General features: G+C 41.2%; 1 protein-coding gene across 1 annotated transcript in view; it reads left to right on the top strand.

Annotated features, from left to right (window-relative positions):
• Window positions 1-630: 630 nt before the first annotated feature.
• Window positions 631-13,254, top strand: part of LOC124372821 (ATP-binding cassette sub-family C member 5-like) — a gene marked incomplete at its 3' end in the record, with an annotated part of 48,481 nt that continues 35,857 nt past the window's right edge. The window contains exon 1 of the mRNA XM_046831226.1: window positions 631-764. Within this exon, the coding sequence (XP_046687182.1) occupies window positions 631-764 (134 nt within the window). The remainder of the gene's footprint in view (window positions 765-13,254) is intronic.

The raw sequence follows: 13,254 nt of genomic DNA on the forward strand, positions 1-13,254 counted from the left end.
TACAAGAGACCAATATAAGCTTAAAAAATAAAAAAAAACACATTTTTATTAGTTACATGTTACAAAGCTTGTGTTGGTGGAAAGAGTGACAGTGGCAATAACCTTCATCATCTTATCACATGTTTATCAATTTAAAAATTTCACAAGATCTTTGTCTATATTTCAACATTTAATTATTATTGTCCATGGTATTTCACTACACTAGGGAGATGATTTGTGTTCAACTAGCACAGGAAATGCTGAAAGTATTGTATCTTTTTTATAACATAATGATAAATATTGTATGATTTTGTGCTTATTTAAATATAGGATTTAATACTTTATTTTGACAATCTTGTTTACGCTATGTTGACAGAGACATATACTTCCTGGACGACCCTCTGAGTGCAGTGGGACGCTCAAGTCGGGAGCCCACATCTTCAAAAAGTACATCTTGGAGGCACTGAAGCACAAATCTGTCATTTTTGTCACCCACCAAATACAGGTCAGAATTCCTGCACCCAACTACCTTTGTTGAGTGTTATTGATTTATAGCCATGTAAAATTATTAATTTGGTGTAGGAAATTCTTGTTAGATTCAGGTTTTGTTTCTATTCCAGTTCTTGAAACCGTTGTGATGAGATCTGCGTGATGAAAGATGGCAGCATTGTGGAGCGAGGAACTCACGAGGAGCTGCTGGCTAAGGGTGGAGAGTACGCGACCATGGTGCACACCTGGCAGCAGTCGCAGGGCGATGGCGGTCAAACTCGTACGATAGTAAACAGGTCAGTCTGCTGCCAGCTGTGTGTGTAACATAGAGGGCAGTAGAAATTACTAATTGGAACTTATTTGGAGCTAAAATTTTCAGGTTATAGTTACTGTTTTATTGCTCCCATGAGCCAGAGATATTGAGGTACAGAATTTACTTCACCATCTTTTGTGTAATGGTGAGTGCTGCCTTGGCAACTTTTATGCCATGAAATCTGAAAAAATAGACAATAGTGAATTTTCTTCATGGAGAAAGGAAATTCCTGATTTCAACCCTCCGACATATCCTTTGTTTAATCTTTTGCACTCGGCAAGCTATTCAGTGTGGGCCAATAGATCTCTTGCTAAGCTCTGGTGGAATTACAGGCAGTTGTCCTCTCAGTTCAACGGACAGCTGGGGTTCTGCGATACTACTCGGTGCTTACATGACTTGGGACTCGTATTAAAATGGCAGTATTTTACCTTAGGCTTCCTTATATGACAGATTTAAATTAAATTCTCAAACAGGTTTTAGGAAAGTTTATCAGTTTTAATTTTTTTGATTGGATATTTATTATTTAAACGTACCAATTAGTATTTATTTATGGTACAGTATTAGTTGATATATTTTAAAAGTACTTTTATTTTGGGAAATAAAATTGGTCTAAAGTAGGGCTCTGGTATCAATAATATGTAAAACTCATCTCCATATTTTGAGGTTTGGCTCCACAAAATGGGACTAGCATTTTAATAAATTGAAAGGATACACTCTAGCAGCTACAGTGGGCAAACACACTTGGCTTTAAAAGAAAACCTACTGAAAACTTTGTCTACTATGGAAAAAGTACTGTAATTAGAAAATATTTATTTAGTTCCTTATTTGACTGAGAGACTACAGCATTTTCCAGCCACAACTGGATAAGGATTGAATCTTAAATACAGTGGGCCACACATAGTGGCCTGACAGGCTGAGTGGCAAATAAATGCGGCCTGTGAGTTGATGAACAGGATGGGGTCTTAAACCTCCAATCTGACATAGAGAACACCTATGGCCGGCCTAATCTAATCACATAAGTTCAAAGAATTAGTATGAGCCTCGTTCTTAATCCGATTAAGTACTCTGGTACCCATTCCTTTTATAAATTACTACCGACCCAGTATGGAAATCTTCAACGCTGAAGCATCTTGCATATTATAAAGAGAAAATATAACTCTTTTACGCACATGCGTTTTTTTAAAAATAATATTTTCCCCATAAAATGTAGTATACGTATAGTAATTAAAATATATAAAAATAGACCTTCAAATACTTAGTCTGACTGGTGTTTTTCAATTGAAAATAATTTAGGTTCATTTTCACACAAATCAGTAGATGCCTATAAACAAAAATTTTGGCTCAGCATAATTTGTTGCGTAAAACAAAGGAAATAAAAACATCTGTTATGTCACATACAATTATTATGAGTCTTTTATGTTCTCTGGGAAGTTTTTAAACAAAAGTCTTTAGAGCAGACAGCTGACTATGAAAGATGCACTTTTACTTTTTTCCTCCCATAAGCTTAATCACAAATGATACGGTTGTTCCAAACAATTTTAGCGTATAAGCAAACATATGTTTTAGTAGTCAATAGTTATACTCATGAAATATGTAAGAAAATCAGTGATACAAACAGAATGTAAACAAGTGATACGGTTGTTCCAACAATTTTAGCGTATAGGCAAACATATGTTTTAGTAGTCAATAGTTATACTCATGAAATATGTAAGAAAATCAGTGATACAAACAGAATGTAAACAAGTGATACGGTTGTTCCAACAATTTTAGCGTATAGGCAAACATATGTTTTAGTAGTAAATATGTATACTCATGAAATATGTAAGAAAAATCAGTGATACAAACAGAATGTAAACAAGTGATACGGTTGTTCCAACAATTTTTAGCGTATAGGGCAAACATATGTTTTAGTAGTCAATAGTTATACTCATGAAATATGTAAGAAAATCAGTGATACAAACAGAATGTAAAACAAATGATACGGTTGTTCCAACAATTTTAGCGTATAGGCAAACATATGTTTTAGTAGTCAATAGGTATACTCATGAAATATGTAAGAAAATCAGTGATACAAACAGAATGTAAACAAATGATACGGTTGTTCCAACAATTTTAGCGTATAGGCAAACATATGTTTTTAGTAGTCAATAGGTATACTCATGAAATATGTAAGAAAATCAGTGATACAAACAGAATGTAAACAAATGATACGGTTGTTCCAACAATTTTAGCGTATGGGCAAACATATGTTTTAGTAGTCAATAGGTATACTCCATGAAATATGTAAGAAAATCAGTGATACAAACAGAATGTAAACAAATGATACGGTTGTTCCAACAATTTTTAGCGTATAGGCAAACATATGTTTTTAGTAGTCAATAGTTATACTCATGAAATATGTAAGAAAATCAGTGATACAAACAGAATGTAAACAAGTGATATGTTTTTAGCTGGCCTTATAAAATATGTTAGCAAATTAACCTTGGATCTGTCAAATGACTTGTGGCTAAGCGCTTAAAAATGTTTTTACAATTTTAAGTGACTAGTCTCTAGTTGTTTTTGTAGTTATTTTTATAATTAGACTTTTGGTATCAAAAATATGATTTAAGTAAAGACATATTATATATCAGATTAATTGAGATGTTTCACAGTTTAATTTGGTGTATTTTTTATTGCATAATAATGTGTAAAAATTACAGGGTGAAATTACAAAGTTACAAATTGAAGAAAACATTGGTAGTTTGCTGTTTCTGCTCGCCCACTTTGACAAAATGCAAAAATTACGGGATTTTGCCTTCTGCTTTTGATACGAGAACTTTTGTTCAGGAAAAAGTTTTGGCTACTTCACTGCGTTCAGAATTTCTTCCTCAACAAGAACATCTTCAAAACTGGTTTAATACTTTATGGTTCGAAAAAAAGACTTCCATTGCAAATACAGTTTGCAGCATTTCTATGTCAAACGCTAGTATTTTGTTTATTTTTGATTTTATTCTAGAGTTGTGGTTGTATCAAGTGACATGAAACTTTTCATCCTGAAATTTAGCATCAAGTGGTGTATAATAGTAAAAGTATAAAAATATACTCTACAAAAATAAAATAGTTTTTGGAAAGTGAAATTTATAAAATGCTTTCCATTTAAAAACTTTTGGAGGTCATTTTGGTATATTTTTTTTATAAGCAAAAACAAAATTTTCAATTTTTTATTAAGGCTGTACTTTGAAATTTGTTTTTTACTTTTTCTTTTTCCATTTGTAATTCCAAAAAACCTCCTAAATTAAAATACAAAAACAGATTGAACTCTATATATATTTTTGCAATTTACTCAAAAAGGAGATATATGGTAGAAAATACTTTACTTCAATAGTAGACCTCCCGCGGATCGAGCGCTAACATGGGGGCTCTTATGGGAGGGAGAAATTCCCTCATTTGCTGGAGAAATCCCTTCATGTGCGGGAGAAATTCCCTGCTCACACTCTTATCCTATGAAAAATGTTCCAAATTCTGTCGAAATTATCGTGTTTTTCGGTAAAATCGGTGATTTGGGTGTCAAAATCGTTGTTTTTCGGTAAAAATCGGTGATTTGGGGTGTCCAAAATCGTTGTTTTTCGGTAAAATCGGTGATTTTGTTGGGTCCGGTGAGGGAGAAACGAGGGGACGGAGGGAATTCCAATATGGCGGCGAGGGCGGGAAAAATTGGGCGGGAACAGGGTAACCTAACCTCACTTTCTTGGTTTCCCGCGTATTCAATATGGCTGCGCCCATGATGAATTGGCGGGAACAGGGTAACCTAACCTCACTTTCTTAGATGGCTGCGCCCAGTTGGCGGGAACAGTAGAACATAACCTCAATTGTGAAATTGGCGGGAACAGGGGAACATAACCTCAATTGTGAAATTTGGCGGGAAGGTAAACTAAACAAGAGAAATAAAGACGAATCGTACCTTATTGTGTGATGCGGTGAGTTGATGTGGGCCTGGATGTGGTTTCGGAACATCCGCACTACGTATAGTACCCAGGTTAAACATTATCCAGTATAAGAATCGGTCCAGAGAACTGGTAGACATCCTACGACTGGATAAATGTCCCGTCCCTTTGGAATTTGGAATATAAATTTTGAATGTGAAGCCAATTGAATAATTAAGATAGAGGTAGAGAGAGATCTACCTGGGGAGATATATTGTGAATCTTCCCACAATCAGCTCACGGCACGTGGGGGCATCTATCCCCCACTCTGTTGGAGCATGGACGCAAGAGTGTATGCCCACACAGTCGAAGAGCGATTGTTTGGTAGATTCGCAAAGCAAACGGGGCAGGACACTTCGCGGGGTTGAGTGGCAGGGGTTGATCCGTTGGACGGCACAGCGGTGTTTCTACGTCGGGAGTCCTCCTCCATGCGGGTAGCCGTCTCGTATAGGAAATCCGCGAGGATGCTGCGGATTTTCCTCCCAAGCGGCTGGAGCGGCGGCACGGAACTCCTCCTCGGGTCTCCGCACCATCCACCGTTCGCGGGTTTCCTCCCAAGCGGCTGGAGCGGCGGCACGGAAACTCCTCCTCCTCGGGTCTCCGCACCATCCACCGTTCGGTGTCGTAGACGGCCCCCTCACTGATGCCCTGCACCTGAGCGACTATACTCAGGGACCTTGACACCGCCCTCATTGCCTCCCATTGGGGATCTATGTCCTGTAACATAGGTAACGAATTAAACAGATGAAACACTACGTAGTGGCATGGATAATGTAGGGAATGAAACGTACTGCAGATGGTGAGAGGAGGGGTGGCGAGCCGGCAGCCACTTCCATGGATATGAGGGACTCCTGTGAGGTGGGGTCGGGGGAGAAACCAGAGTGGAAGGAGCCACTACTGATGGGCGAGACTGTTGGTGGAGTAGACTGATTCAACCTCCGATAGAACTGAGAGAGATCCTCAGAGGACTGTCTCCGGGTCGAGGGGTTTGCGTCGGAAGTCCCAAGAAGTACTCAACTGTCAACAAGAAATATCCATTTTTTTGATTCTGTAAACAGAGCGAAACCTGCAATATAATATGAATGCCCTATATACTAACCGAAATCGCCTCATCTGAGCTGGAATTAGATTTCCTCCATCACCACCCTTTGAGTCGCCTCGTCGGGAAAAGTCGACGCCTCGGCTATAGCCCTATCGGCAGCAGCGATTAGACTCTCCTCAGAGATGTCAGAGGGGAGAGTGATGTTTGGGTTAGCATCACCGGTCCACCCCGAGAGTCGATGGTTGAGACTCATCCTAAAGCACAAGTGAATTAATACATGGCGGGTCCCGCCACCGGTTGCGGGACTTAGCAGACACGAATACTGCACGAATGGAAAATAGGATAATTGGTAATCACCTCTTCAATACCGGCGCTTATGACATGCAGTCGGCCGCGTCGAGTGGTCACCCATTGCCCATGAACCCTGAACATCCTCTGGATCTGAGCCTCGTACTCGTTCTGAAATAGAGTTCGATTATAGGGACTGCAGTAATGCGTAATTAGTACAATACAACGGTAACAATAGTGTACTGACCCTGGTCACCTCACGCTGAAGGACAGGAAGTGTAGCCCGATCATCACCATTATTCTGAAAAAGAGAAAAATAAAGTTAGAAAAAAGCTGCCACACACCTAAGGAGTAAAAATTAGAGTATTGAAATGTGAGCTAACCATATTCAGATGGACTATAGACCCGCTATCCGTAGTAAAGTATCGATCCCGGATAGCCCCGGGCACAGGGATCGGTTTGACTCCTGCGCAAAACCGTTTGAAGTGGATGGTTGTTCCTAAAAAAACACTTTACAAGTTAGAAAACAGTGTTGAGGGACAACTCGATAGAACAATAAATAATCAAAACAATAATTACCTCGAGATCGTTGCCAGCCACCACCAACAGCAACATGGCGAAAACGGTAAAACTAGTTGCCACAGACATAGCAAAGCTATCACAGCAAGTGCAGCTGCAGCCGATGCACCGCGCTTTTATACGCGGACGCCTCTCCCCCCACCGAGACTCGCACTTGCACCGCATTAACTGCAATTTGTGACCCACGTTTCCACACCACGGTAAGCCAGAATGGCTAGGCCGTAGGGGTCCCAGTGCGTTTTTGATTATAGTGAGTTTCCCCAGTAGGCCTATTCTCACTCTTTCACTTTACTAATCACTTTACTCGGTGAAGCCTTTCAATGTGACCAGTATTTGTGTACAGCCCCAACCACCGCTGTACACGATAGCGATTCACTCCATTACAATGTATCGCTCCTCAACATATTTTTGTCTCCTGTAAGTTTCAATAGCCACTTTACTCGGTGAAGCCTTTCAATGTGACTCAAAAACTTACCGGAGAATTTTACATTTTTTTATTTTTTTATTTTTTACAGCATTCTAGAGCGAGGTACATACCCCTGGACTTACGGAGTTTAGGCCTGCCATAGAGGTATCTGTCACACACACACACACACAAACTGCTCCCGGTCTTACGGAGTTTAGGCCTGCCGTAAGAGCAGTAAAGAGCCCCAGGACTTACAGGTTTTACGCCAGCCTTAGGAGCTTACCAATCATTCACCCCGCTCTAGAATTTTTCGTATCTAACCTACAGTCAAAAGTCACTTTACTCGGTGAAGCCTTTCAATGTGACCCGTCGGCGAGTCCTTTCAAGCCAACACGTCGGGATTCTCAACTAAATGCCGAACCCCTCCGCCCCTTTACTAATCACTCGCCGATACTAATAAGCGTTGGTATTGTGCAGCTGTTTGTTAAGGATCTCGAAACGGCACTTTGCTGCAATCATTGCGCATTTCACATTGGGATCCTCGGTTGACGTATGTTGTGGCAACGAGCAAGCAAACCTGTGTGTTGTTTTACAGCTACACGGATTGCCGGCCTCCTCGCACACTATATCGTCCAGTTTCACGGACATCACCGTGAAAACTTTCTCAAGAACTCTGCCTTCTCCAACCCACGCGTGTAAATCACGGCAAAGGGGTTTGCATAGAGTGCGAAAGTACATTAGCTCTGTAGGGATAATCACCCTCCTCCCAAGAAATCTTATGGTAGTTATCTTCAAGCCAGCGAGCTGTTGTACGATTTTTGGCGCTCAACCGTTTCTCTAGGAAAAGGTGGTTTAAATATAATTTGACATTGAAAAGAGTTTCCCACGATCGCGAGCTCTTTAAGAATAAAGGGTCTTTTATTGCCTTGAAATGCGTGAAATTCAACTACTGCCACATCCATTGGGCCAACGTTTTGTACAAGGCCACTTCAAGAGCTAATTTATGAGCTGTGGAGCAGAGGAGTCCCTGACTATCTGCTTTTGCAAATACGTCCTCCTCTACCAACCCTGATGCTAGTGCGTGAATGGTAAACCGTACAGACTCTTCGATAATAAAATTGTCTCTGAGAGCAATGTACATCAGAGGAAGGCTGTTTGTAAACTGAGTCCATTCGGCCTCGTTAAGCGTTAAAGTATGCTCCCCGTCAAAGAGAAACACGTGCATACGACCGAAAACATTTGTGACCTTGATATCCTCCTCCGTGTCCGATTTAATATAAAATTTGGTTTTATTCTCCAGAGCCAGGGTTATGGAATTGAAATGAGGAGTGATTTGATTGAACACATCGTGTGACCAATAAACGCACCCCTTTTTAACCCTTAAAGAGAACCCCGAGAGAGTCACCCCGATTCTTAACAAACCCTACAATTACGCATTTTGAAAGATCACTATCCAAAAAGTAGACAGATCTAAGAAAAAACCCCGGTTAAACGCATTGATACGCTCTTTACGTTTTGGAATCCGCGTGGGTTCCACGTCCATAGTCTGCGACTCCATCTCAACGTTCTGACGTAAATTCTCAAATTTTACTTTTTAGACAGGAGCATTTCGACCAATCAGAGACGCGCTTATTCTGACCAATGAGATTTTTTAGCAGGTGGTTCTTCCCCCTCCACTTCCTCCTCCCATTCGTATGTGAAAGGAACTATGTGAAAAGAGACATCAATTTTGTCACAGTCCCTCACATCCCAGGCGTTCGCCATGGGATGTTAAATTAGCACAGTTGATGGTTTTAAAACGCTTTTAAATTTTCCGTCCTTCCACAAGGAAGCGTGTACATACGCTTTAATACCCTTTTTATACCCTTTCAGCTTCACATCATCCTCTCTGCAAAACCTAACCCTAATCCTGTCAAAACCCGTCACATCATAAAACTCACTATTAGGTGTGAAATTAGTACAGTCGAGGTATTTACATGTTTTCATTTCTCCGTCCTTCCACAAGGAAGTGTACACTCCGGCTTTTATAACCCTCTCTATACCTATTTAGAGCCTGTTTAATAGGATTATCTTCATCATCCGTGTCGTATTCCTCGGGCTCATCGACTACCTCAAAACAAACCTCAATCCTGTTAAAGTCCTTAACATCGTAAAAGTCGGCATAGGATGTATAATCAGTACAGTCGAAGTATCCCAATAATTTCCTCTCTTCTCCTTCCTTATAACTGAAAAATGTATAGCGCCATCGTTGCGAAAGCGTTCAACACTGGGTAGGTAATGTACGTCGGCGTAGGAGTCGCTCAATTTATACAATTACCCCACCCTAACAATTACCCCCACCCTAACAATTACCCCACCCTAAACAATACAGCCCCTGTGTTGCGGTATCACGGAAGGGTTTCAAGTAGAAACTGTAATCTCGAAAGAAACGGATCGTTCATTTCAGCTAACTGATCCAAAATCGTAATCGAAACCCCTAATGTATGAATCCATATAGTGACACTGACAAGTGTCAGGACCTGACGTAGCGTCGGGCCGTGCCCACGCGCATTCCTTGAAATGACCGTATCTATAAGAGTCACTGGCACTCTAACTGTAGGTCTAAAGCGAGCAAAGAGTCTTCGCATGCCCTCGACCTTGTAGAGTAGTTCGTTCTTTAATGTTAAGTATCGAGTCGCCTCGACCGAGTCAGGCTCGTTTAGAAAAACTTGTTTAGCTTCTCCATGACACAGAATGAGACACACGTACAAAATTCAGCTATTTATAAGGGTTTTACCCCACCACCGCTCCTACACCACCCGCTTAACGTTACCCGTGAGCAGAGTGTATGCCAGGTGTGAGTCATATAGTACTAAGCAGTAAGCCGCAGTGTTTGCAGCAATAGCGTTTTTAGTCTCAAACTCCAGACGCACGTCTACGGGGCCCAGTTTTTATTGAATCATTCTGCTTGGAGCAGTCAATAACATAGAGAGGTACGTTACTTTTAAACGTGTTGAAATCAACTGTAGGGGCACCTTGTATCTGGTAGTATGAGCTCTGGAATCTGGTAAACATGTCGTAGAAAATGCGTAGATCACCATGGATGTTATCGTACGGGAAGTACTGTGAATTCAGAAACAGTTTGATATTGAGTAGATCGCAGTGATCAAAGCTGGAAGCGTCTTTTTTCAAATTGTTCTTCCTTCCAGTCTGGAAACCTAAAATCACGTAACGAGGTTTTTCAATTTTGGGTACTCGTTTTTATTGTCCAACTATGACGTGTTGTCAACGGGCAAACTGGGGTACTCGTGAATTTCCCATGATCGAAACGGAAGGTGAATCAGTGTATCTTTCTCGACCATACGCAACAGCTTTAACCTGTGGCTGTCTGATATTGTAATGTAAGGAACCCTCCAGTACAAGTCAGTTATATCAAGATCAACAGTAGCAGCGTCAGCTGAAATTACAGCATTGTTATCAGAGGCGGCTCTCAGAAGAACCAACTCTTGTTTACTGTTAACCACTACCTTTTTGTAATCTTCGAAAAATCCCATCAATGTCCTAACGGGGAACGGCGTAATTGAACTCTTTAACAGCGTCTGCGGAATTATTCGCCCCGAGCCACCCTCCGTTAGCCAGACTCATTTTTTCATTTTCCTTAAAAGATACCAGTCCTTTGATCGTCGTAGTTATGGCCGACACTGCGTGTTTTATCGATTACTTGACCGTTCAACTCGTAACGAATCTCATCAAATAAATGTGCCATCGAGGTTGTTCACTAGATTTACATTGCAAGCACTGCCGTCAGCTTTTTTAGCCTGCAGCGTCCCTTTAACATGTATGAAGCTTTCGAACGGTGCTGTGATTATGTCTTGCTGACTAATCGGGTATTCTGATTTCATCGTTATTCTTAAACGTAGACGAGGCGTACGGGTTTATGGGTATGAAATTCCCCACCCCGTTACGACTTCATCGTACATTGCTCCGGACTCTATCGATAGAAGCGCCATACTTAAAGCCTAGAGACTTTAGAAACTTTATGTTCTTTTGATGTTAACGCTGCCACCTTTCGGTGATTACTGACCAGTGTGTGGCTCGGCAACTCTCTAAATACTAGACCCATTATTGTTTTCTTATATGCAAGCGTAGTGAGACTATATCGTTACGGAAATTAATCAATCTGCCGTCCTGGTCCTTGAGTGTTACGGAAAATGTTGTTCACTCTACGAACGTTCACCGGTAAATAGATTACATTGGCGGGTTTCTCAACTATTTTATAGCCTGGGGCCACTTCAGGATAGAAACTCATGCAGCACGTGTCCCTCTACACCGTTTTGAAAGGATCCTCGTGCGATATTGCATTCAACGCGTATAGTATTTACATTCATTATGTTTATGGGGACATCGGATGTGTGTACCCTGCCTGGCTCAAGTGGTTTTTACTGAACCCTAGTAGGGGAGCGATTGTCTGTTCTCTGTCAAAGTGTATGATTTTATTACAAGTGATTTCGGATTTTAGCGTATTATTGTTTCCTTTCAGACTAAATGTCACATCCGCGCCTAAATGGGATTTGATGTATTCTTCGATATTTTCAATTTCGTACGACCCCTCTGCTATCTTGATTTGTTTATTGTCACCGTAATAAAAACATATCGTTTATTCCCGTTTCAATATTTGGAATCGTATAGTATGTGGAGAGGTCAACTAGACCAATTTCGTAATCACCATCGCTCACGTCCATTGGAGGAAAATACCTCGCCATGATACCTGTGGAGCAGGAACCGCTAAGTGAAAACATTACTGCTGAGAAACTTTAAACACAAGTGTCCGCAGACTACTGAGCCCTCACTCTGTCTTCTCTCGTAATTATACCGTACGTTAACGTCTGGTCCTAGGTATGATATAAGCTCTATTGGTGGTCTTAGGTTACCAAAACTGTCAAAGTAGTATAATACCCTGTTACCTATCTTTCCTGTAACACAACCCAATGTGTACCTTCACCGGTCGAGTTATCCAGATTAATTATGGCCGATTCATACGATCGCGGGCGTTTGGGGTTAGAGCGTCTCTCATATAAACTCCACGGAAATTCGGAATATTAAGTAGTTTCGCGTAGTGTACTAGCTCGTAATTTGATAACGGTTTTACTGGTATCGACGTTTTTTTTTATTGCAACACCTCCTCTTCTTTCTTACCCCACCGCCTCTCTTTGGATACGGCTTGAGGTACATACCCTGACCTTTACGTTTGGGCTTCCCTCGCTTGCTCTTCCGCCTCTTCCCTCCACCGAGGGCTGTTTTGGTCTTCATGGCTCCTGTTACAGCTAAGGCTGCGGCTCTTTCCCCAATACTTGCGTCTGCCGATTTGACTCTTTCCCAGGCTCTTTTGGCTAATTCTTTGTCGGCTTCTCTTCGGTGTTCGGAATCCCTGTATTTTGAGTACGCTATATCGTGATTTTTACAATATTCGTCCAAGGGATTTATACCCTTATCACCCCTTGCCAATCTCACCCCTAATTTCGTACCTGGACCACAGTATCGGTACCCACCAGGTAAATGGAGTTCGACAGGTAGAGCGTCAATTGCACGGTTCAAAAGATTTCCAGCGACCGATCCGGCGTTTTGCAAAGCGCTCGAAACCAGACCTCTTCCTCGCTTGACGGTTCGTTTCAATCTGTTTGGCTTTACTTTGTGCTTTCCCATTTTATTCCCTTATATACCGTAATACGTTATAGAGTTGCCTGAGCAGGGTCTCCCTAACACATGTGATCTGCAGTACGTCAAAGATATCCGCCTCGGATCTTGTAACCACTCCTGTAAACTCGTCGTACTCCAGAACGTGACTGTCTGTTTATAAAGTACAGACGGCCATTTATATATCTGAAACCTCCTCTAATTCCATCAGGGACTCCTGGCAACACGCTACTGGTTCATACCCAACATAGTGCCTCTGAGAGTGCATTCGTTAAGTTCTACAACAAATTTGTCATCGGTAAAAATAAAGGTCCTACCTGTATTACTGTTCAACGCTGCGTTCCACTTTATTTATTCTGGAGTGTAAGATTGTATCAATTCTTTTCTGTCTTAAAAGTACGAGTGACGGATACTCAATAATGTACAATGTCTTGTCCACAATCAAAGCCCACCTCTCCGTTCGGTCTTTGGTACACAGCCGAAATGTTTGTAAAGTCTGACGGTAAAAACGGCAACCAATCGG

This window comes from Homalodisca vitripennis, unplaced genomic scaffold (assembly GCF_021130785.1).
Source record: "Homalodisca vitripennis isolate AUS2020 unplaced genomic scaffold, UT_GWSS_2.1 ScUCBcl_4125;HRSCAF=10110, whole genome shotgun sequence".
Lineage (NCBI taxonomy): Eukaryota > Metazoa > Arthropoda > Insecta > Hemiptera > Cicadellidae > Homalodisca > Homalodisca vitripennis.